The sequence below is a fragment of the Micropterus salmoides genome, unplaced genomic scaffold (assembly GCF_014851395.1).
Source record: "Micropterus salmoides isolate LMB-PRFRI ecotype aquatic unplaced genomic scaffold, ASM1485139v1 Ms_hic_scaffold_16, whole genome shotgun sequence".
NCBI classification, from domain to species: Eukaryota; Metazoa; Chordata; class Actinopteri; order Centrarchiformes; family Centrarchidae; genus Micropterus; species Micropterus salmoides.
In genome coordinates this window covers 27,427,704-27,452,896 of record NW_024040707.1, presented here as the reverse complement: position 1 = coordinate 27,452,896, position 25,193 = coordinate 27,427,704, and the positions used below count along the sequence as shown (strand labels likewise).

At 40.9% G+C, this 25,193-nt stretch overlaps 2 protein-coding genes across 2 annotated transcripts in view; one reads left to right on the top strand and one right to left on the bottom strand.

The window, feature by feature from the left end:
- Window positions 1-7,623, top strand: part of LOC119906164 (voltage-gated potassium channel subunit beta-2-like) — a 32,208-nt gene extending 24,585 nt beyond the window's left edge. Inside the window, exons 8-15 of the mRNA XM_038723713.1 lie at window positions 406-449; window positions 621-707; window positions 2,527-2,612; window positions 2,945-3,065; window positions 3,217-3,311; window positions 4,125-4,245; window positions 4,735-4,823; window positions 6,856-7,623. Coding sequence (XP_038579641.1) covers window positions 406-449; window positions 621-707; window positions 2,527-2,612; window positions 2,945-3,065; window positions 3,217-3,311; window positions 4,125-4,245; window positions 4,735-4,823; window positions 6,856-6,945 — 733 coding nt within the window. The 3' untranslated portion in view covers window positions 6,946-7,623. The remainder of the gene's footprint in view (window positions 1-405; window positions 450-620; window positions 708-2,526; window positions 2,613-2,944; window positions 3,066-3,216; window positions 3,312-4,124; window positions 4,246-4,734; window positions 4,824-6,855) is intronic.
- A 1,724-nt stretch (window positions 7,624-9,347) lies between these two features.
- Window positions 9,348-23,899, bottom strand: dedd (death effector domain containing). Its single transcript, XM_038723194.1, has 5 exons — window positions 23,610-23,899; window positions 21,046-21,666; window positions 18,179-18,283; window positions 17,863-18,000; window positions 9,348-13,559 (listed from the first exon to the last, which is right to left on the bottom strand). Exons 2-5 carry the CDS (start codon window positions 21,602-21,604, stop codon window positions 13,153-13,155), a joined length of 1,209 nt encoding a protein of 402 aa, XP_038579122.1. The 5' UTR covers window positions 21,605-21,666; window positions 23,610-23,899; the 3' UTR covers window positions 9,348-13,152.
- Between the last annotated feature and the right edge of the window lie 1,294 nt (window positions 23,900-25,193).

Here is a 25,193-nt window from a genome sequence, read left to right as displayed (position 1 = left end):
TTTCTCTGATTAGATCCAGCCCTATATGTACTGGCCCATCCTTTTATCCTAGTATGCTAAGCTTTCCAGCATTCGTTACCAGTGAGTGTAACATAAGATGTATCTGTAGCAAAAGTCTCAGGAGCACGGTTTAATACAGTGTCTTTATTTCACACGCTGCCGCACACACACACTTTCCCACAATAAAGCTCCTTGCCCGGGCTGACCACACGCTCCCCGGCTCGCTCACGCCGGTCACCTTAGGACAGTCCTCCACACGGTCTGCACTCCCTGGCTCTGCTCACCTGAGCCACCTCTCCCTACTGCAGCTGAATGCAAATCATGCCCACCTCCACAGTATTAAATTCGAAATGTATTATGTTTGAATTCTACGCACCCAGTGAAATGCTCAATGTTTTTTTTCAGAGCAGAAATGGAAAGAGGGTTGTCTAGAAAACATATAATTGAAGGTAAGAGTTTTAGCTACTACTGTGAATAATTATAAGGCTAGCATTTTGTCATGACAGCAAAAGTAGATTGATTTATTTGAACAACCAAGTTGCATGTGCATCATAGCCACATAACATCACATTTCTCATATGTAAGGCTAAAATAAATATGCAATTGTATTTATGAAACAGGTCTAAGAGCATCACTAGAGAGGCTTCAGCTGGAGTACATAGACGTGGTTTTTGCAAATCGACCAGATCCTAATACACCTATAGAAGGTGGGTGTGCTTTTTGTCCAACTGTTTCTTTGCTTTCTCTGGTGGGGAAAATGTATTGTTGAGTTTGACCCAGTCCAATCAGACTTGCTGGAATGTTGGTTGTCCAGATTACATTAGAGAGAGCACCCGGTAACTACATTATGTCCTAACACATCACGTGTGGTAGACATTGTGAAATTTTATTTAAATTGCATGATGAGTGTCACACAGAGCTTACTTTCTGTTTCCAGTAGGTGGAGCTACAACTATAACTGACAATTGTAGATGTGTTCGGGGCAGGACCGTTATGAAGCACCTAAAGTTTGGTGCAGATTTGAGAATTTACAGTGAAGTTACAACAACTTCCTGTTTTGGTGCTGAGGAAACAATGGAACAGGGGGGGCTTCCGGTCTGAGACGTAAATCCAATGCAGAAGTCTGTTGAACCTACATTCTATTGAACAGCCATCAGAAGGCGACTCCTCTGGTTGCAATAAGAAGTCCGGTTCCATTAGAAATAATGGCAAAATGACCCTACTTCTCAGCTGATTTATTACTTCAGTAAACACTTTCATTATGAGTTTCTGGTCTCAATCGCTAGTTTCAAGTCTTCTTCAGTAAAACATAATGTTCATTTAGTAAATTATGGTCCCATTTAGAGGAAAGTAGACCACAAAGCAGAGTATACTTCAGGGATTATCTGTGATTGACAAGTCGTTACCATGGCGACCTGACAATCAGGCCACCATGACTCGTACCCTCGGCACTGTGTAAATTTAACCAGCGCTGTTGAAAAAGCTTATTAGGAGTTGGCTGTTCATTTTATCTGGTGAGTATTTAGTTTTAAGACAGTTAGTTATCAGCCCAGTTAAAATGACAGTTAACGTGAGTCACAGTTGCACCTAGCTAAGCAAGCTAGCTAGCTCCACCGTCGCGTTCAAATATGGTCATGTCTGGTGCCTGTTGCAAAAACACAACATGGCAGCGCCCCCATCTGCCAAACTTGAGGCTTCAAAACCGCAGTCCACAAACCAACGGGTGATGTCACGATGACTACGTCCACTTCTTTTATACAGTCTATGGTACCAAGTCATTGTGCCACACACTTGGCAAGACCTTGTTATAGCTTTGCTTCTGGCCGTGTTTGTTGTGCTACATCTGGCTATAGTGGAAGAAATGCTCTCTATGTGATGGAGTCCCACACCCCATCTGACACCAACTTTCTCAGAAACCTGAACACATAACAGACGCTGCCTTGAGCCTGGTAATGAAGTGATGTGAAATGTTGGAAGTCTCCGCTGGTCACAGTTATCAAGCCCAATTTTAAGTATTTAACCCTCATTGCTTTTTAGAAGTGCTTAATGTCTGCTTGAAAACGTCATCATTCCAAAAGCATGGATTAAGGGCCTCATCAAAAACAGCTGGTAGGCATTCATAAAACTTGAACCTTCCCAAAACATCACCCAATGTGGTGATGTGATTGAGAATTGAGTTATTGATCAGCCAACATATTTATCCAACAGTGTACTGACTGGGATGCCTTAACCAAGTTGCTCTTGCTTATGCCACAAGCCGTCACCCAGTATTGTCTGTCTAACTTCTGACTGGTTTGTTCAATCACATGTCAGAGAGAATCCAAGAAGTGTTGTTGGGGCGTACTAAAAAACCCAGAACCTAGATGAAGAACATATTAGACTGTACAGTTTTTATGCCATTCTTTGTCAGTTTATTTTACCTGGTCGCTGTTTTTTTTTTTTTTGAGCAGTTTCTTTCTGTCTTTTGGAGTCTGTCTGATGATTGCAAAAACTTGGTAACCTAGCTTATTTGGGATGTTTTGATAGAGACGGTGAGGGCAATGACCCATGTGATCAACCAGGGGATGGCCATGTATTGGGGGACATCAAGATGGACCTCCATGGAGATAATGGTGAGTTTACACAAGTTTCCAAGTAGTCTGTAAATGCATTCATGGGTCCATTTGGTTCCTTGTAACCTAAATTCAACCCACAATCTGAGTTAGTGCCAGGTCCGAATTATTATCAGTCTAAACACATCTAGTCATGCCATTGTTGGTGTTCTCCTTCTGTTTTGGTCCACCACATTTAGATTATCCTTGGGTCTAGTAAAGATTGGCTTTCTTTTTAGAAATTGTATTCATGCACACTGGGTAAGGGTAGGTCCATTTTTGAACAGGTCAAAATTTGGGATCTGTGAAGACGTGTGTAACTGTTCACTAACTGTTCCTTGTATTTGCTGTAGGAAGCATACTCAGTGGCAAGACAGTTCAACCAGATCCCACCCATCTGCGAACAGGCAGAGTACCACATGTTCCAGAGGGAGAAAGTTGAAGTGCAACTCCCTGATCTCTTCCACAAGATAGGTAAATAGCTGCCATAGTCTGTGAGAAGGTCTGGAGGCTGCCCTCCCCACCAGGCCCCCACACTGTAACACTGCAAATAAACAATTCATTCAACATTAGAAATTTGCTGTGTGTGATTTGGTCCATTACAAGGCCTGTTTTGGGTACGCAGGCATTGGAGCAATGACATGGTCTCCACTGGCCTGTGGAATCATCTCAGGGAAGTATAACAGTGGGATCCCCCCTTATTCACGTGCCTCACTTAAGGTAACTCCTGTTTCTCCTAATATTCATTATGTCTACTCTGTTTTCTATTTCTAAAATGTTGTATATATTTTAACACGCTTTGCTCAAATTGAATTACAGAACAAGTTCTGAGATATCTGTGTCTGAAATTTTTACCCCCATTGCATTACAATGAGATTTTCACTGTGACGCTCACAGCATTGGAAAAAATACATTTGAAAACCTGAACAGCAACGTGTCATGCTACAAACAATGTCCCATTTACTTTGCGTAATAAACTTACTGTGTTTTCATTGGAACTACTAACTACTCACTATTAGTGATAGGGAAACCACTTTGAAACCATATCCAATGAAGCTACAAGCTGCTGCTCTCTTCCCTAAAAGAAGTTGTGCTACAACAACACTATACTTTAAGTGAAAGTAGTGAGCTATAGCACAAGCTAATGTGCTGTATTAAAGAGGTGGTATGCTTTTTAGCTTTTTCCTCTTTATTGAGTTATATACCTTTTTTGTGCATGTACTATGTTTGCAAAGTGAAAAAGCCCGAGGTCCAGCCCAAAGGGAGTTCCCATCTCCCACAGAAAACTCTGCTCTAAACTGCTTGAAAACAGCTTATTTGTAGTCCAGCCGTTTCCCTTTCATCCTTGTGACGTCACAGGGATGAAAGCTAAATGCGCCTCATATAACGCTCGCCAAGCGGCTAGTCCGACACGCCCTCAAAAACACCAGTGGAAAAACACTGGGCTGCAGCACACACTAGAGACCTGCGGGTACACTACAAGAATCCCTGTCTTGCCTTAAGCCCCGGGCTGTTTTGTGCTGTCTGCAACAGGGCTATCAGTGGATGAAGGACAAGATCCTGAGTGAGGAGGGGCACCGTCAGCAGCTGAAGCTAAAAGAGTTGCAGGCAGTTGCTGAGCGACTAGGCTGCACTCTGCCCCAGCTGGCTATCGGTAAAACCAAACTGCAATTTGTTACTCTGTGTTTACGTCCATCATGTCCCGCTATGAAGTTGTCCATGTTTTTTTCTACAGGAATAAGGTTTCTGTCTGTCATGATAACTTGTTATTAAAATTGATTGACACTTTATTACAATTATAGCAAATTATATCCTTTATTTATTCTATGGTTAATAACATAAAAAAGGAAAGTCTTGCGGTATTGTTTTTTCATAAAACATGAATAAAGAACAAGTGAGAAAACTCCATCAGCCCTTCATTAAACATGCAGGCCACAGACCTTTTCTTACACAGCATGTTGAAATATTTAGGGATTCATATAAAACACATGACTATATTTGCACAAATGTGTCCAGCACACATAATGTGTGTTGTTATCCCCTAGCCTGTGTTGTAATCCAGATGACTTTGCAGTTACCTCCACACAACAATGGCTACTGAAGGACTGCACAACTTTTCTTCTTTTTTTGCAAATTCTCACAGCCTGGTGCTTGAGGAACGAAGGTGTGAACTCTGTCCTCCTGGGAGCTTCCAGAACCGAGCAGCTGATGGAGAATATCAGAGCAATACAGGTTAGAAAGCATACAGGCAGCAGGTGGAAACACTTTAACAGTTCCATAACAACAGCCAACACAACATGGTACCAAACAGTCTTTTGTGAGTGTTTGGAATGATTTAGGTCACTTTCAGGCCTTAAGTTTACTTGGTACAGACCAAAGAAACATATAATCAGTTGTTACCTTTCATGTTCTGGTCAGTTTCGTTTTAAAACTGCAACAACCCCAGTCCCAGACGTTAATCCAAGCCCCAGCCCAATTTCTCCCTTCCAGAATTTAAATGCAGAATATATAAAACCTGTCCATATTCTAAGACAAAGCCGTTGTAACCTTCATGATTTTAAGAATGTAAAACAACGATCACTTTGTGAGCACAGTGCAGCAGCATGGATACTTCTTGGCTATTTGTCTCTTTGTCCTGTTGGGATTACAGTGTGATCAAGGCATGATAAACCAAGGTGTAGGGCTTGTGGGAAATTGTGTTAATTAAAGGCTTCTAAAAACATAAATATTAAATAAACAACAATATTAGACAATTAAAAAAAAAAAAATACCGTCCTTATATAAACATATGAAGCGAGCCACACAACATACGGTTGAGAAAGGCTCTGTTCCAAGGCTGGATTTATTGTAATTAGCGTAGTTACAAATGTTAACGGGATTTTTAGTGGAAACGTCAATGGGAAGTTTCTTACTGTAGCAGAATCTGGTTTCACTTGGACTCTCTGTATCAGCACTAAGTAGTAGTTTTTTCATTATTATGAAGTCATGCTTTCCTCTGACGCACCTGTCACACATTGAGGTATGCCGAGATTTGTTCAACTGAATGCTAGTGTCTGCAGCTTCTACCTGTGTCTGCCTTATATCTTATTAAAAATGTATCCATTTTTCAAAAAGGTGTGCCAAAATTTGATAACCAACCACTCAGTGGTGTCAAACAGTATACAAAGCAATACAAATACAAAACAACAATACGATACAGGTGCATGTAAAAAAATTTGAATATTGTCATTTTTTTCATCCATCCATCATCAACCGCTTATCCTGCGTACAGGGTCACGGGGGGGCTGGAGCCAATCCCAGCTGACATCAGGCGAAAGGCGGGGTACACCCTGGACAGGTCACCAGTCCATCGCAGGGCCACACATAGACAAACAACCACTCACACTCACATTCACACCTAAGGACAATTTAGAGACACCAATTAACCCAGCCTGCATGTCTTTAGATGGTGGGAAGAAGCCGGAGCACCTGGAGAGAACCCATGCGGACACGGGGAGAACATGCAAACTCCACACAGAAAGGCCGGGGCAACCGGGGTTTGAACCCACGACCTTCTTGCTGTGAGGTGACAGTGCTAACCACTGCACCACCACACCGCCAAAGTTCATGTTTTTACATAATTTAATTAAAAAAGTGCAACTTTCATGTATTCTACATTCATTTATTTAGATGATTACAGCTTATAGCTCATGGAAATCAAAACTTGATTATCTCAAAATGTATTAAAATACAGAAATGTCAAACTGAGAAGAGCTCTAATCAGCTAATTAACTGAAAAAACCTGGAAAGTTTTCCCGAGCCTTTAATCTCTCGGTCTGGTTCTGGTGCTCACAATTTACTATTTCATGATATTCTAATTTTTTGAGATGCACCTGTATAAAGGATAAATATAAGATTGGACAAAGTTAAAAGTACAATTTTGCTCTCACATCTTCCAATAGCAACCTCACGGATTGATTTCACTGTTTGTGCTAACTGTTGCTCATGGGTGCCCGAGCTGCTAAGCACCCACGGAATTAGCACTGAAGCCCACAATCAGCAGATGAATTAGTCTAAATACCTCTTGCTCTGGTTGGTTGGGCTACACCAGAGTTAAGTTACATAAGCGACCAGTGCCAAACAGGCAAACACAGAATTCTTAGAAGTAAAGGCCTCCCTCTAATATAAGTCTGTTTCAATTTAAAGCCTGTTTCCCTCCTTGCAGGTAAGGTAAATCAATTTACTGAGAAATTACAATCATCCTTTCTCTCTTCTCATTCCACAGGTTCTTCCGAAGTTATCACTTTCCATTGCATCTGAGGTGGATACCATCTTGGGAAACAAGCCCTATAGTAAAAAGGACTTCAGATCCTAGGTGCAACAGTAATGAACTCTCAAACTATACTCTGTTTCTGAAAAAGCTGCCTGAATGAGAGACAGCAACACACAAGGACAATATATAACCATATTAGAGTCCAACAAACAGCAAATAATCTGGGATCTGTTTCCGAAAGACAAAACAAACAAAGAAAACGCGCCATTACTCATTTTATCAGTCTACTTTTTTGATCACATTTGCACTTATTGCCACTTACATAATGTGAAGTTATCATGTTCTAGTAGTTGGAACTATAACTAGTCCCTACTGCTCTAATGAGATGAGCCATCGAAGAACTAAAGAAACAAGCTTGTTGAGTAAGGTGCAGCTTGGTGTACCTGACCAGTATTCTTTACTGTCTTCACTGTCTTTGTAAGTAACTTACAAACTGTTTTTGTTGCATTTGTGTGCATTTAAACCCATATTGCACAAGACCTGTAAACCTACAGAGCACAAAACATTATGCTGTGATGCATTTGCCTTTTCAGTGTAATAACAGGAATGCTTAACACTATAAATACTGGTAAGTGTATTTGTATGTAATTTGAATGAATATTTCCAATGCCTTGTATTAGTTTAGGTATTTGATTGGTGTTACATTAATTTAGTCTTGTTTAAGTCAGTTAAAGTTTAGCCTAACTGAAGTTTTACTTTTTAATAAAATATTTACTGTGACCTTTGGTCAGACAGTTTTTTTTCTGAGGAAATTACAACTATATCCTTAAACCTGCTGTAGGCAACATTGGAGATCTAGCAAGAGACTTCTAGATTTCAACACTGAAATCTCTTCAGGCCTCCCACCAAAGCCAGTCCCCCAAAACACATTTTCACTCAGTGAGTGCACAGCTAGGCCAACCAAATTATTGGCTGTGCTTATTACAGTCCTGCAACAGCCACAGATTCTGTTTTTCTTTTTTTTTTTTTTTCATTTTTGTGTAAGAGCACAATTATTGATTGCTGTAGGGATCTAAAGAGAATTTCAACAAACACACTCCTTTAATCTGACAATGAACATTTTATAGAGAGCCCGAAAAAATGTTTTTTTTATGCAGGCTTTTTTTTCCAGCATCCCTTGGTCACTACCTCTGCGGCCTAAACGGACATCCCCAATTCAAATGAATGGGAGGACCAAAACGCCTGCTTTTGTGTGAATACAACCTGAAGGCACTGTACCATGAACTGCAATGCCACTGGTCGGAAAGTCAAGTCAGAGAACTTTGTTCCATGTCATTCCCCATCTCTCTCTCCCCTCATTTCCTGTCATGTCTCCACTGTCGAGTAAAGGTTCAAAATACTTCCCATATCCATACTTACTGTGACGCTTGGCTGCATACACGGATCACTGGGACAATAATTCATGAGAGAAGTAAACTACTGCACTGAATAAGACTCAAAAACCTGATTGAATCTAGGCTATAACTCATTCAAGTGGTTATACTTACCGTTGCTGTCAAACAATAAATAAAACAAGCTGCATTGTCACATTTCCCACATCGTTTAAGACATTTGTTCTTTAAGTTGTATAATGTCTTGATCTGGAATGACAAAGTGCGCTGAACCCGTAAAACCCTGCATGCAGCTTTAACTTCTAAATTGAATGTGTTGCCCTCCAGATGCTTCTCCTACAGCAGTGACTAAGCCCAGTGTAATAAGTAAATTAACTGATTACAATGCCAATAAAAAAAAAAAAAAATATGCAAACACTATCTAGATCAACAAGTACACAGGACTAGCCAGCATATTTTCATAAATTTGTTTAATCTATTTTGTACACGTTGGATCACACTGACTGACAGCAGACCTGCTGTAGCAGTGGTTAGCCAAAGCTCGGTTTGCAGAGTATCCATGGCATATAGAAACACAGCAAGGTTAACTTTTGTTGGTCTAACCACCAAATCTTTTATCATTTCATTTAGGGTATGTGTTGAAAGCAATACCATCATACCAGTAGAGTGTGGAGTTCACACTGACATACATTACATTCAAGTCTCTGCAAGAACATTCTTGGCCTGAATAAACTTGGTTTGCCTCGTCAGTCAGACAAAATGTGCTGCCTGGATTTCTCCTTCCTTGTATGTTTTCCTCACGTCGCGAGTGTGATGAGCTGAGGAGCAAGAGGGAATGAGAACAAATGTGTAAGAGAAATGAGATGCACCCAGGATCAGTCTAATGTAAATTATCATACACATTCCACATCATACACAGGGCTGGTGTGTCAAAGCAGGAAAAGGTTTTTGCAAAATTTCTAAAATATTGGTCGAGTCCATAATAAGCATTATATCTATCAGGAAACCATGTTTAAATATGTCCTCTATACTTTCTTATCTGGAGTTTGTACACAGATTTCCACCCAAAATTTTGCCATGTGACATAATAAAAATAATTAGGACTGGGACTTCAACAAAACCCATCCATCTCATTTATTAACAGTCCTACTTGTCTGTTTTCTGAAAGAAATGCAAAATTGCAGTAAGAAAACCTGACATCCAATAAAGTTATTTACAAATTGTTAGCACTGTGAGTTTCTATGACATTTCAGGAGATCCTAACAGGTTACATGCAATTTTGTGTAAGAGACAGCTGCATTTAACAACTAACATAACATACAACGAACAGAACATACACCAACCTATATAATAGATACTAACTTGCAACCTTTACATGAAATTCCACTGGGGTAAAAATATAAAATGTAGGCCTACTCTATATAATTCACAGTAATAGTGGCCTGTCAGTCATGACTTGTGAGTTCGGATATGTACCCATGGATGGTATGATACAGCAGAGATAAGGGCTTTTGTAGCAGGAAGAATATATTTGGCAGAAACATACACTGAATTTAATAGGGTACATAAAAGTAAAATGCTACCTGATGGAAAGCTAGACAAGAGTTCATTACATTTTTAAATCAGAGGCAAAATGAGATTACAGAGATTTGGCAAAAAGAATAAGAAATGCATTTGTAATGCAGCAAGTAAAATAACAAGATGGGAAGTGAAGAAATGGATCAAAACATTACTTTGCTGACAAGTACACAGTATGAGTCTGCACATGTTTTTATGTCAATCATTTGGCTTTGTGCACGGAGTAATGAGAAATGAAGAAAAAATGTAAGATATTAGCCTTAGAGACTGGCAGTTCAAATGACAGTCCTTGCCGAAATGACATTCAGTCTCTAACGTTCTTCTGTAATAAAATCTAAATAATCTCATCACAAAACAGCATTGTGGTTATACTTCAACTCTGACACATTATCACTGATATTAAACATTTCCAAACAAAACGTTACTGGTACACCATTCTTTCTTTTTTAAAAATCACAATTCAGAGAATCTGAAAGTATACGACTATGGCGCCCCCTTGACTTGGTATTGACTCCGGCCAGTATTCCGAGGAATTGTCCGCATACCGAACGATTCTGCACGTCATGATTTACGTCAAATGCCAACATTCAGTGCCAGTGTAGAAAGCAGTGTGTTCTTTATGCACTTGAAAGTAAGGGTGTGGAGGTTGGGTTGATAGATGGGCATGTGTGGGTCTGACTTTGATACAGAAGATTGGAAATTGCATCCCGGACCTGCAATTGAAATTTGCCTATTTATTAAACATAACCACAATATTTTTCTAACCATAACGATAGTGCAATTGCCATGCTCATGACATCGCAGAAAGCAAGACTTTGAAGGATGTTGTCTCTGAACATAATCCAGGATTTTGTAGGATACGTCTTACACTGACATTGTCTGGTGATAATGTTGGTCGACTCACGTTTTTTGTTAAAAGTGAGACTACAGCCTACAGCCAGTTGGCCGCCAACATGCACGGCAGTCCTGCACCTGCATGAGAAGAAATAGTATGGCAGTAGTGGACAGTGTGTTCCTAATTCACAAAGTCAAACCACTGTCAACAGTTCCATAAACTCTGAATTTAATTTCTATGAAAAAAAAAAAAATCACTGGAATTGAGAAGGTTTGCTTTGCACTTGGTACCGCCAGCCTGCAATGTTTTGCCTCTACAAGAAGAACAAAGGGTGGAAATATGGATAACGCCATGGGCTCAACGGCACCTGCGGCGGACTCGTCAATGGGTATGTCACAAACTGTTAATGCTGTGCACCAGTTCTGAAGCTTGCTGACGCTGCAGCGCTAATAAACTAAAAAGGGGAAGTTACTCAAAATAACAAGCTGTGTGGGATGAATGCGTCCCAGACCATATAAACTTCCAATCTCCTGACAATGTTATCACAGCTAAATATTATTTCAGATAAGTAGAATTTTCAGCCTTGTTGGACTCCTGCAGCCTGGACAACAAATTACTTGAGGCTATCATGTTAACATGAATCTCTACTCGCCAACACCTTGTTGAATCCATGCGATGAAGATCTCAGGCTGTTCAAGGGGGGCTTCCCAGAACTACAATAACAGTGGCCACAACAGTGTATTTTTATGACTGCATAAAATTAAAGCTATAATCAGTAATACTGTCAACATGTGCTTGTTACAGGCACCCATCGAACCTAATGTCTGTTAATTCATCTCATTCCACGGTTACCCAAAAAAAAAAAAGGAAGATAAAGAATGTAAATTCACATTTTGGTTAATTAGCATTTCAGGCTACACTGTAGAAGTGGTCTTCTACCACTAGAAGCATGTTATTGTTAAGGAACTGCGCATTAAACTGTAGTGGATCAACATGCTATATGCCTTGCTATTCTGTTGGTCCACAACGTCCTATTTTTTCAGTTTTAAAACCTTATAAGTTTGTGAAAGCCCATGGAGATGTCACACCTCCCGACGGAGAAGGATGTCGTTTCTCCTACACGACCAACAGGATGTCAAGCGACTAGATGAGGAAGTGAGTGCAACACCTGCTCATAACGCCTTCTGAGTATGTCGCCTCAACATCCTCTTCCACAAGGAGGCACGAGATATCCACGGAGAATGTGCTGAGGATTTCACTTGTGAAACTTCCAAGTACGGTTGAGTGAAATATCTTTAACTTCACAAAAACAAGCCCAAGCCCTGTGAATTATTTAAAGTTGTTCTGGCATCTTACCACCTGCACAACTGAGATGACTGTCCACATACTGACTGTGATTTTCATCTGCTGTTGGTTTGTTGTCATTTGTCACTTCAAATAAAATAAAAAGTTCAGTGGTATATCTGTCTGATATATCTACAGTAACATATACACACATATATATATATATAAATATATATAAAAGTGAACATGAGTGAGAGGGTCAGTAAGCAGAGGTCCAGAGTTACAGGCGGACAATGAAACTGGCACTGATTTGCAAATCAAACAAATCTAAAACACCTGTGAACGACTCAATGTTTCATTGGAAAACGACAAAACATTAGAACAGTCCACAAAGTTTTAAATATTGGCAGTGACGTGACACTTCAAATTAGGCCAGAATCACAGCTGCTGGTAACAAGCTATGTTGTAAAACATGATAACTGGTTAAAACAAAGCCAAAACACAATAATGTCAAACAGTGACCAAATATGAGCCAATAAAAAGGCTCTGGAAGGGTTCATCTTTCCAGACAAGGAAACTCTGCAAAGTTTTGGGAAAGTAGGATAATAAGCTGATAGAAAAAACAAATTGTAGGTCAACTACGGTCTGCGCCTTTCTATAACATACAGAACACTCTCTCATTGGGTTAATCCAATCAATCTGTAATGTACCTGAAAAACCTGGAAAAGAGATGAACCAGTTTGACAATAAGGTACAACTCCCACTGGGAGTAACTTGTCAGTGTTAAGCATGTTTCCTGTATTGAAAATAACTCCACTTTTGAACAGGAGTGAAGAGTATCATTAGAGTTAACAAATGTGTTTCAATGAGCTAACATACCAGAAACAAGAAATTAGTTCAATTCAATGCACACATGAATCAGCGTTCTCCTCCTTGAAGAAAATGAGCAGCTTAACATTCAAAATAATGTCAACCTGTATGCATCGCCTACTTCTTTCTGCTAACATAGTTCCCAATCATCTCGCATGCTACGCTTAGGGGTGCCAAGAAGATGTCCTATGACCTTAGCTCTCAAGGAATCAATGTGGTGGCTAGAAGTTCTTTAGTTCCTTTCAGGCACACATTCCGGGCACCTCAAACGACACAACCACATCTCACTCTATTCCCTGTGGGGGAGGCACAGCAGCGTTCCTCCCATATGCTTCCACCTGAAGAGTGCGTCTAAGATACACAGTCTTTGCTAGCTCCTGGTGGGCTCCCTCCATTTGTGACCAAATTACGGAGCAGTTTGCGTCGACCAGCCTGGTAGTCCTCCTCATCAACGTTGACCAACAGTTTTATAGCCTCATGGCCCACAGCCTGTTTTAAGGAATCTGTGATAAATACCCCTTTAAGGGCCTCAAGCAAAGATCCATTGATGTAGTCCCTCCAGAAGGCATCCAAGTAGGTGAGCTCAGAGAACTTGATGTCACAGATGATGGAGCCTAAGTCTCGGGATTTGAGGATTGTGTTGGCCTGGTTGAAGCGCTCAAACTGTCGCTCCACTGCCTCTTGCTTGTTGGAGAAGACGTTGCCTTGAAGCGCAGACTCATGCTGGCAGTATTCAGCGCGAACCCGGAGGCGGATATCTAAAGGAGAGCACAAGGTAAGAGTCAGAAAGGTCAACTGAAAGTGAATGCTAGAGTAGGGCTGGAACAAATTAGCAAACAATTATAACACCAACAATTTACATCTGTAATGATAAAACCCCTTAACACTCCGATCACAGCTGAGCAATGGCTGGCAGCCATTATGATCCTGGACAATTGCCTGCTATATTACAAGCCTGAAGACTCACAGCTGGGGTATGCTTAAAATTAACTACTATAAACTACCGGTTGTCCGACTACATCTCAAGCAAAAGTTTTATAGCTGTTCAGAATAGTCCTGCTCGAAGCCGAGGCAAAATGCCTGCAGTCATAGGGAGATAGGAGTGAGATGCAGTGAATTGCACAAATGATCATAACAGACTTTCAGACAGCCTCTCCTCAAAGGCATTCATAATGTTACACCTGGTAGTTCACGCAAAATGTGACTTAAGTAGTTGACTGAATAAAGACAGCTTAACGAGCGACTTGCAGGTTGAAATATTTACTGAATATATATACTTAAAGGGGCATTATGGAGTTTTCAGCGGCCACCAGCGGAGCGGTTTTAAGATTGCAACCAGGCGTGTGCTCGTACGCCTGCTCGCTTAAACTCATGAGTGAGCATAATCCAAAACACAATCGCTTTCATACAGAAATCCAGCAATAAACGCAGAAACACCAGCATGCAGGCTGTGGCTTTTCACACAGACATGATCAGGCTCTGTTACTTCAAAGTTCCCAGCTCAGAGGCAGATCAACACCGGCCGCCGTACCTTTCAATCAGCGCAGCGAGACACTGGCATGTTGGCACAGTACTTCCAAAAAAAGGCAGCGAGAGCAGCTATAGACAGGCAGGGAGACAGCTTCACACAACGTGGTGGAAACTCAGGTAAATCCCTACTGCAACATTATAGTAATATTTTTATCAGCTTGAGGCTGAACTAATCCGCGCTCGTTACGTTGACTGCATTCAGCTGACGTGATACATCGGCGTTAGCTCGCCTGCCTGCTTTTCAGTAACTATCTTTACTATCTGTGTATCTGTCTCCGGAGGCTCAGCAATGTGAGCACAGCTAAATGTGGTGGATGATAATGAAAAGCTTAGTGAGCTGGACTGAATATTATAACGAGATAGTGTCACACTTTATAACAGTCAGACGGCAGTAAGTAACTTTACTGTAGTGTTAGTGGATGGCTCTTCCTGTGTGTTGTTGTCCCTGTTTTGTTGCAGTGTTGTATATTATGTGGGTCACGTTAGTTACAATGACGGAGAGGTGGAGAAGCTGTGTACATGAGTATCTTTCAAACCACAAGAAATCTAAATTGAGCGTTATGAAGCAAACTAATGTAGCGTTAGCTGGCTGCTTTACTGTAGGATAGTAAACAAAATTGCTCCACATTTGCTTTTTACCATTACATCATTTCTTGCAGGCTAAATCAACACTTTGACATAATACCAGTGGTACACAGAATAGTAACATGGGTCGCGTTAATTGGTGAAGTAATGTGGAAAGCGATACAACTTTGCACTGGATCACATTAGCAACTGCTCGGCGTTAGCCTGCGAGCTAATGTGACTTTCTCTGCGTTTCTGCAGCTTTACTAATGCTCACTTTGTTCTTACTCGACATCATCTGAACCTGTTTGGTCTGATGGGCTTCAGCACATAAACCTTTATTGTTGTTTTGGATCCTTACATGGAGCTTGTGTTTTGCTGTGAGCTGGCTGTTTTATGGTGTTCACTGCACTGCAACATCCGTTTTCAGTGAAAACTATTTACATGATGAGAAATGAGTAGGTAATTGAGTGAAAAGATAAAGAGTAAGATTGAACAGAGTGAAGGAAGTGGTCTTAAATCTGAATTTGCAGGATCCTCTGTCCACCTGTAAACACGCAGGTGGGTCCAGAGTATAACTGGATCAAAGTGGCCTGCAGACAGACATGTCCTGGTTTCTCTGTAGTGTCCTAGGGTTTTTGGGGTTTCCAGCTGATGTTTGCAGCGCGTAGCCTAAGCCCCAAATATTGCTATGGACCCGAGTACAGACTAGCGAGCGAGCGAGAGCGAGAGAGACTTCTCTGTTTATTCTCTTTTCAAAGACAAAAAATTATTGTAACTCAATTATTTGCTACCCTCAGCCTGTTTTTATTTTCACTTTTAGTAACTCTTTTAACCCTGATTGTACACTGCACTGAAACTTTTACTGTCCTGTTTTACCCTGTTTTTATTTTCTATTTCACCCTTTTAAAAATTTTAAATTTTTCAATTTCTCTATGCTGCTTTTATGTTTAATGTAAAGCACTTTGAATTGCCTTGTTGTACAATACAAATAAACTTGCCTTGCCTTGCATGTGTTAGCTGCGGTGTAGTGAGAGAGGCTCGGGAGCGCGCACAGGGCTGAACACGATCCAGTATCCTCACATTAAAAGCAGAATAGTGGCTGATGCAAGCAATGGAGAAAACAGGTGTGTGCTTCATTTCAAAGTGAGTTTTGAGCCCATTGACAATAAGGCAATGAAAATTTGAGTTATTAAAATCAAAAACTTACATTTAGCCCCTTTAATATTACATGGAAATTACCATTTGGAAAGTCAATCTGATCCCAAGTTATTATTTTTTTTAAATGCTTGGTAACTTCCAACTTAGTCGGCATATTGACGGGAGAACTGTGTTCAAAGCACAAGACTCCAGTAAGATGACAGGCGGTAGACTACATTGATGATGCTTGGTGCTTAAAAGCAGTGAAAGAAAAGCAGATACCTGTGATACAAAGAACAACTACAAAAAACTAAGAAATTATTTACATAATTATTCAATAAAGTGTATCATCACAGAATAAAATCCTGTCAATTAAACTTCAGGGATTTCAATCTGTCCAGTTAGGAAGCATAAGTGATTGTTAATCCATGTCTTGTTTTGGTGCAAATGAATGTGAGAACAGGTGCACAGGATAGACAGCAGCAAGACAATCCATGGAAAGGGCATGGAGGAGATACCAGGAGACAGTCCTTTACACAAGGAGAGCTGGGCAGGGCTGTAGAAGGGCATTAAACCAGCAACAGCACCCGTATCTGCTCCTTTGTGCGAAGAGTAACAGGAGGAGCACTGCCAGTGCCATACAAAATGACCTCCAGCGAGCTACAGGTGAGTATGTTTCTGACCAAACTGTTAGAAACAGACTCCAGGATGGTGGCATGACGGCCCAGCGTCCTCTAGCAGGATCTGTGCAGTGCCATGGGTTGCACTATCAGACTGATTACAAAATGTGTGTAGTGAGACATTAAGCAAGATGAGAGAGGCGGCTGCATCAGAGCTAAAGTAGTAGTAAATCCATAAGTGGACCACCGTCAGATGGTTTACTGGTAACTTGTTAGAATACGAATAGCTCAGATCTTGCTATTACCATTCATGGTTAACCATCGTATCTCTGAGTAAGTAAAATTTTATTAACCTTAATCCGAAAATGATCCGATCCGTCAGTTTTGTGATACGTTGCACCACTAGACCTTACACATTCGAATATGCCAAGTAGCGCCACAGACTGTCCAGGAACGCACGCGGATCCAAATCTGGGAGGAGATCCGCCAGGACACCATCCTCCATCAAATCAGGAACATGTCCAGACATTGTCAGGAGTGCAAACAGGAACGTGGGGGCTGTACACACGACAAGTTGGATCAGCCTGTGGTTTCAATATTTTGACTTTGATTTTGGGTGCGATTTTAAATCCAGCCCTCATTCATTTGGTGATTGTGGTTTCCATTGACAGTTCTTACATTTATACAATGTACAGTAAATATTTGGAACTCTGATTTGTGATTAAAATATTTTTGAGCAGTGAATAATCAGACTTCACCACTACATTGTCTTACTTTTTGTTTCAGTTGGAATTTGGATGGAATTAGAGAGGATGAATCGCAACGTTACGCTCGCTCTTTGCATCCACCTGTCCTTGTTCTGCATGTGTGTAAAAAACAGGTTTCGCAGTTAGATTGCAGAGAAATTAGCATTCTCCAGGAGGAATCTAGCTGGCGAAATTAGGTTCCTCCAAGTCCACATCCCGGTTATTCTCACTGAAATGACGTTTAAAAAAATATATATATATATCAGCTGACTGGGAAAAGCAGACTACAACCTGGTTACTTAAGGCATGTAAACACACGCATTAAAGAGTATCCCGGTTTCTAGGTACATGCAAACATGCTAACATAAACCAGTGTCACTGAACTGGGCTCATGTTTTTGTTATCATACTCTTTGAGGCCAGACAAAAACGATGATCCCTCTCTATGTTGTTTCTTTTTACCACATGTTTGCTTCTCTCTGCAGTCAGCTGAGGAATGACTTCTCCTCCGTTTGCGGTTTGGAACAGGAGGAGCTGGCTTTGTTCGGGGAGGGCCAACATGGGGTCCTGACGGGGAACAGCAAATGACTGGCTGAGGACCTAGAGAGTGACAGTTTTGATGTTAATCAAACTTCTGTATCACTGTGCACAGTTACTTTTATGAGGACCTTCCATTGGCTGCATATATTACTAATCTTACTCTTTTCTTGCTGATTGAAGAAATACTAAGTGTAAAAAAAAAAAAAAAGAGGGAACTTAAAACACACAAAACACCCACCTGTTCGTCTGTGAGGCGCTGTGTCCTTGCTCTGCACTGCTCCTCTTGGTGAAATGTAGCGCACTGACGTCTCTTCCAGGTATTTGTCAACAGGGTCTGGGCACACTGAAAACAACAGTGGAATTCTGATATTATTCTTATTGTTTAATTTCTTATTTTTCTTAACTGCAGTCTAATCATCACATTAGAACCAGTGGAATTAATACACAGAATGCAGAGATGCTGCTGCAAATAAGCAATAAAAATAATGTAGTCCACCCACACCGACTTCCTTTTCGGTTGCTACAGCCTATCTTTCAGAAGTGCTTGGCTGCAGCATGGATGGATGGTTGGTGAATCTTCTGTATTTTCATTTTGTCTGATCATGGCTATTGGAGATCACGGATTGTAAATCTGATGGCCAGGGGGCAGTGTTACGTTGCAGCAAGTCAGTGAAATGCCAGCATGGAAGAAATAGGCTTATTAGCTTTAAGTGAAAACAGCAGAAACATCTGTAAATGCACAGTACAGTGTTTCCCACAGAATTACCGTGTAACTGTGGCGCAGTGCATATTTGAAGGTGGGCCTCCGACATTGACAGCGTTGTTTTAGAAAAATAGATAGACTAACTTCTCAGAGTTAACATGAATGCATTCGTTTTTCCATAAACACACGGCTCCGTTACAGAAAATGGATCAGGAAATGGAACAGCCACCATCCACCAGAGTGTTACAAGCAAGAAGAAAAGAGTAAGATCGGCAGACAGTCAGCAGGCCAAAAAAGAAAGCAACAAAGGGCAAATTGAGACAACCGTTGGTCCAACACAGTGGACAGAAGCAAAGCAATAGCTGGGTTTCATAACAGACTCAGAAATAGCATAGTTCCGTGTGAGGATTATATGTTTTTCTGCTATGTTTCATGCAACAATATATTTTTTTATTTAGCAGAAGCGTAATAACATAAGTAACACAAACACAAAATACCTCTTACTCCTGCACAACCTGGTTTGTTTTTCTTATAATGTAGCCACTAACAGTAACTGCATATATTGCCAGACACTTTCATTCATTTCTCAGGCCTTCGATGAATTACCGTCGCTCGTTACTGTATGTGTGGAGGTGATGTGGATTGTAATGGTAGTGGAACAAATTAGGGCTGCACGACATTGGAAAAAACTCACTGAATATTGTCTGAATATTATTATTTTCTGCGATATATACTGCTGATGGCTTCATTGCTCTATTTGAAAAGAATAAGCATCCTTGGGGTGATTTTGTAGGGAAAATAAATAGAAAGTAAAAATAAATAAGCTGAACATTTTCCTTTTAGTCTTAAGACCTTTTTGAGTGCAAACCAGCCTTTCTTGAGCTTTAATGCAGTGAACATATTTTAAACAAAATGATAAAAATAAAACGAGCAGCTATACACCAGCCACCTGAGTGGTTTACAAAAGTTGCTTTTCTTTTTGCAACCAAATCCACTGTTTCAGTGTTATTCTCCTGTTCCTCACTTATTTTCAAGTTGTCGTCGACAACTAAGAGGGGTGGGGCCTGCTTCGGTTGTGTGATAAACTGATCAAGAAGAGTATTGTGATTGGTGGTTCACTGTACTGCGTGTCACTCACTAGCAACTAATTCTGTGTATCCAAGAACCCTTATTCAGAGTAGGGCTGTCCCGAATGTCATTTTTTGAGCTTCAACAGCAATTAACAGAGAATAATCGAAGCGGTCCCGTTATGTCGATTGTTTAAATGTGTGTAGATAAGCAGGCTGTCATTTTACGAGCTACAGCTATGTATTTAATAGACAGAACAAAACAGCAGAAGAAGGATAAATGCCCAAGAAGTGAGGGCGGATTGGATGGTGGACAGATAACTGCGGAGATGGGTGCGTCTGTATGTGAGAGAGAGCGCTCCGTTTCTTCTCACAGCTAGGCTAACTAAGTGATAATTACCAAATCTTTGCTTTTAACTTTGTTATGGCTTGGCTAGCAGACCCAAGTGCAGGACTAAGAAAGGGAGGAGTTTGATAAAAGAGGAATATTTATTGCAGGGTTAAAAGGATCGGGTATTTAGCAGGTGAAGAGCGAGGTAGAGTGAAAACAGATGCGTGCAGAACCGGGTTGGTGGCTGATGTACAGAGCAGGGGGAACCCTAGCTGAGAGTCCAGAGTGAGAGAGTCTGCAGAATCCGGGAGTAGTTTAGCCAGGCGAAGAGCAGAGCCTACTAAATGCTCTTCTTATACCATCGGCCTAACATCATTATTTAAATGTGTTCATTATGTTGTTTGTTAGTTTGTTTCCAGCCTACAGTTTACTGATTAATTTTAAAATGTAGGAAATTTGACTGTCTTGATCTGTAATGAAATTAAGCATTTGTAAAATTAATAAACGCTATGACTTCCACACTACTGCTGTCATCACTGCATTTAAAGTGCTCCCACACAGCTGAGGGCTTCATTTTGTTTTTCCTTTGATGTGAACTGGAGCGTTACGTTCACTGCTGTAAGCAGAGGTCAGGCGTGCGAAAAAAACAACAACTCAATAATCGAATCTCAAAACTGAAAATCCAGTGTGTACCCAACGAGAATTTGAATATTCGGGTCCTGCCCTAGTTGTTAGAGGTTCAGCATGGGTATTTGTAAATTCAGTGTGGCTGTGCCAAGAAAAATGTTCCAATTACAGAATGTCCTAATCTTTTTCTAGTCCATATTATACATAAAATATGAATGCAGGAAGGTGATGTGGTTCTGACATCTTAGAATAGTATGGGTCCAAAAAATCTAGACTGTACATACATAGTAACAGTAAGACATTTAAAACAAACTGTCAATAATGAAATATGTGTTTAAAGCATGGTGTAACCGTAGTGTTCACACTGTTGTACTCACCGGCCTGCCGTTTCCTGAGTGTGACATAAGGCAACAGGTCATGGCGAGTGATAATCCTTAGAAGCTGGAGAACGTGTCGGAAGTTGGTCTCATCACAGCGACCCTGGCGCTCTAGGGCCAGCAGGAAATCCCTTCCACTCCTGATGCCACCACGCTCATACTCGTCGATCACATCAACAAACAGGAATGACAGTACCCTGACATCCCGGTGTGTCAGCTGGGCTCCAACTATGTCAAACATGCGGTGCAGTGAGTACAGCCCATGGGAGTTGTCCACTGCTTCCTCGGGCCATGGCTCAAAGCCCCCATCTCTTCTGGACAAGCTGGACTTGGTGCAGGAGGCAGAAACGTTCCTGTTAGCCACCTCCCCGTTGGTCGCTGCCACACCGGAGCAGCCCGGCCTGCCTGTCAGAGCTCTGTGGTCCAGAGGCCCTGCACTGCTCTGACTTGAGTCCAGCTGATTTGCCTGAATGTGAGGCCGGGCCTGCGGAGCAGAGGAGTTCTGGGCAAGCTGGGGAGGAATAACAGCATTGGGGAGCTGTGGCTGCTGTGATGTCATCTCAGGGCCCGATGCTCGAATCCCTGCAACTCCTGCTGTCTTCCTCTTCGTCAACTGATGAGCTATGTACGGACAGTGGAAGATTACATATAACTGTACAATCATGTTATCATAGATCATAACCTAATGACCACCTAGTCTACATAATACACCTCCAAACACACGCATTGGTCTCCAGCGCCATCTCTATAATGTCAGAAATACTAATTATTCTTTCTTGTACTATAACATTCAGAGAAACAGAACAGAGAGTCAACATAACAAATAACAGCAAACAGGGCTCTATAGCACAAGAATTAGATTTACTATTATGTGAAATTAAAACGATATACTGGCTCCTTCTAGGCAGCCTCCTAAGGGTAACACATCTCCTTGTCCTATTTTACTAAAGTTATTTTTATAAATATTGTTTCGTCATCTTGTTTACATAAATTGTGGTGTGGGTTGTGTAGTTGCTGCTGGTGTATCATGTATCCGTCCCTGGTTCCAAACACTACAAGTCCTCAATTTCACAAGCCACACTGCGTCAATCACTGTACAGTTTTCTGTGAGGAGTGCTTTCATGGATCATTACGATGAGGGATCAGTGTTTCAAAGCTGTGTCCATGTTTTTAAAAGATTTCTAATGTGCTGATTTTTTTTTTTTATTATTTTAAAGCCCATGCGGAGTGCTCAGATACCACTTCCATAGTCCTCCACTGCTTTTCACATCCTAATTGCACACAAGGAGAAGTAAGTAGTTTATTAATTAACTATGTGTTATGCTTTTTGCTCCCTTTTTCACTTAGGAGCACATATAGTCATTGGGGAAAAAGTTAGCATAGAGTCCTGGCAAAAGCAATCTATTTAATGAAGAGGGCAAATGTTTGAACTAAGGGTTAGGTGATATTACAATATATACACACACACAGAAAAAGCACAGCTGTAAAATTTTTTAATGAAGACTAAATTCCATTTAATAGTTTCAGTTTAGGGGTCCTGGTATTGTGTATGCTTGCTCACTGCGGCAATGTCACGGCTTACAAAAACACTTGAAGTGAAGGGGGGCCTCATCTACGTGTTTGACAATTTAAAGTCAAAATGTGTGTCGTGACACAGGCCTACAACATTACTGTCCTATTGACTCCATGGCTAATGGATCAATAATTTGCGTAACAAATAAAAACATCTGGAAACACAATGAACGATAAAGAAACTAAAGAAACAGAGAATTCTGACATACTTGGCTGGTTAAAACTAAATTGTACACCATAATCGGTCAGTCGGGTCTAGACATCTGGTCAAAAATCAACGGACTTTTTTTTTTTTTACATTAAAAATGCCACCTCTCTGCTGTTCGTGAAGTACACACGGTGCAGAAATATACAGTTATGAACAAAGGAAATCACCATTAGGAATGAAATCATCATAAGCCCGTTTGGGAATACAATCACCATAATAACGCTGGCTAGGGCTAATTTAGCTAACTAACGCAGTATTATGTAAATACAAGAGCCGCATCTTTGTAACAACGCTGCTGCCACTTACATAATAACTCATAGGAGACCGTTTCTACAGGACACCAAACAAACACACACTTCATAACATATCCAACTGTATGACGTTAGCAAAATACATAACAAGCTAACAACTACTGTGTTAGCTAGGTGACTAGCTACATAACGGAAGTTAGCTAGCAAGCTAACGATAGTTACCTGGGAATTAAAAAACAGCTGCAAGAGGTTGATGTGTTGTCGCGAACGTTACACAACAACACGGGGAGCCGGGCTCTGATCCGTGCTCTGCTATGTGCGACTAATTTGCCATAGTACCGTAAATCTGCGCACAATTCCCCAAGCTAGCTTATCCCCTTGATTTGCGTCTTGGTTTGTTGTGACTGCTCAGCGCTAGCCTTCGTCCACGTTTGCTGTCTGCGTTGAAGTCACCCAAAATAACTAACATAAAGCCATGTAAAGCAGACAATCAAAACAAGACATATCTGTATCTATCCATAACTTTACATTACCTCCTGTCTTGTCAGATATTCTTGGCGAGTCAGACACGATAGAACGCTGAGTTGGATTCCCAGTGTCTAAGTTAAAGGAACAGCAAAGCTTCTTTGACGACCGGCAACGGTTCCGTTAAATTGTTTAGGTCAACAGATATGTTCCCAGTCTCTTCGTGTGCGGCACGGCCTCTTTCAGGCCAGGAATAAGAGTTCGTTTAATGCTTTTGGTCCTCAGACAGACATCATGGGGAAAACAAGCAGACAATTTTCGTTCTTCAGCTAAAATGAAAGAACGTCCAGTTCACAGCGCACTTCGGTTCCGGGTTACCGAGCGTGCTTCTTCTTCTTTAGGGTTTGACGGCGTCTGTCAATCAGTGCGCATTAGCGCCACCTTCTGCTGCGGACCAGTGAGCGTGTACCAAAGATTCTACACATACATTATTTTTGTCTAAAAACGTCAAAGAAAAGTCTATTGCCTAATCCACTTGACAGTTTCATTAATGTTTTTATATTAAGATTCTGAATTCCAGCCTTCCTGATATGTTCTTGCATATTGTTGCCTCTCTTATTTATTGTTCATAATGCTTACACTCACACCAGACTCCTCAACCTGACAATACATGAACCTGTTGGATATCTTAAGTGCCACATTTCAATGACCAAGTCTTACTCTGTACAAAATAACCTATTATACACTTTGACATACGTTTCTAAATATTTATATAAATAATAATACTAATAAATACATTTACTTTATTATTTAAACAGTACAAAACCCTTCTCCTTATTCCAGTGTTCCACTGCTCTTGCCACTCTTCTACCGCTTTACTCCACATTATTCCCATAGCCTCTGATTTGCTCAACGGGACTTTTTTTAGTGTCTCTCAGTAGGGTCTTGTTTTGCTTACTTGTCCACCTCCACCTTGCCCTTCAGACCTACATGTGAAGGAACACACATAAACAGAATTGACGTACCTTATTGAATAAGTGGCTCTTTAACTGAAACAGAATAGGAGCAGGTTAAAAAGTTTAATCTCCTCTACCCAATCCAGAGCCAAGAAAACTGCCAGTATCTCCACTGGGTAGATCATTTGGTGTGTGCTCAATTCCAACAACAGGACCTGAAGAAGCAGCCCCAGATCTTCTGCATCTTTTGAACCATCAGCATTTAAATGTTCCTACTAGGAGTACTGGTCTTACATGAACTAAAAAGGCTGTTTACAGATCCACTTTTCCTCGCATTGCCATCTTGAGCTCCAGCAAGTACACGTTTGTCAGTGGTGTACCGCTTCAGTGAGGCACCGTTCTTTATGTCCTTTGAGGTTAGCCCAGTAGTTGGTCATTAACTGCTTCCTTCTAGTATCTAGTGCATCTCTCGCATATGGACTTGGGATGTAGGTTTACTTTACTGCTCCACACCACATCTTACAGCATTTAGTAGTTTTTGAGGCTGAACCATGAACACAATACGTAATCAAGCAGAGACAGAATCATTGAAACACAGATTTTTGTAACTTAGACCCTTTTCCACTAACATAATCAGCCCATGTTAACTTAGAGTCAAAATTATTCCTTAGAATTAAAGCACATTCTCCAATACTC

Excerpts from the sequence above, each read along its gene's own strand:
- dedd (XM_038723194.1), bottom strand. The coding sequence starts at position 21,604 with ATGACATCACAGCAGCCACAGCTCCCCAATGCTGTTATTCCTCCCCAG. Across the intron at positions 18,284-21,045 it reads ACTCAGGAAACGGCAGGCCG|TGTGCCCAGACCCTGTTGAC; the intron begins GTGAGTACAACA and ends TGTTGTTTTCAG. Across the intron at positions 18,001-18,178 it reads AGCGCCTCACAGACGAACAG|GTCCTCAGCCAGTCATTTGC; the intron begins GTGGGTGTTTTG and ends GTCACTCTCTAG.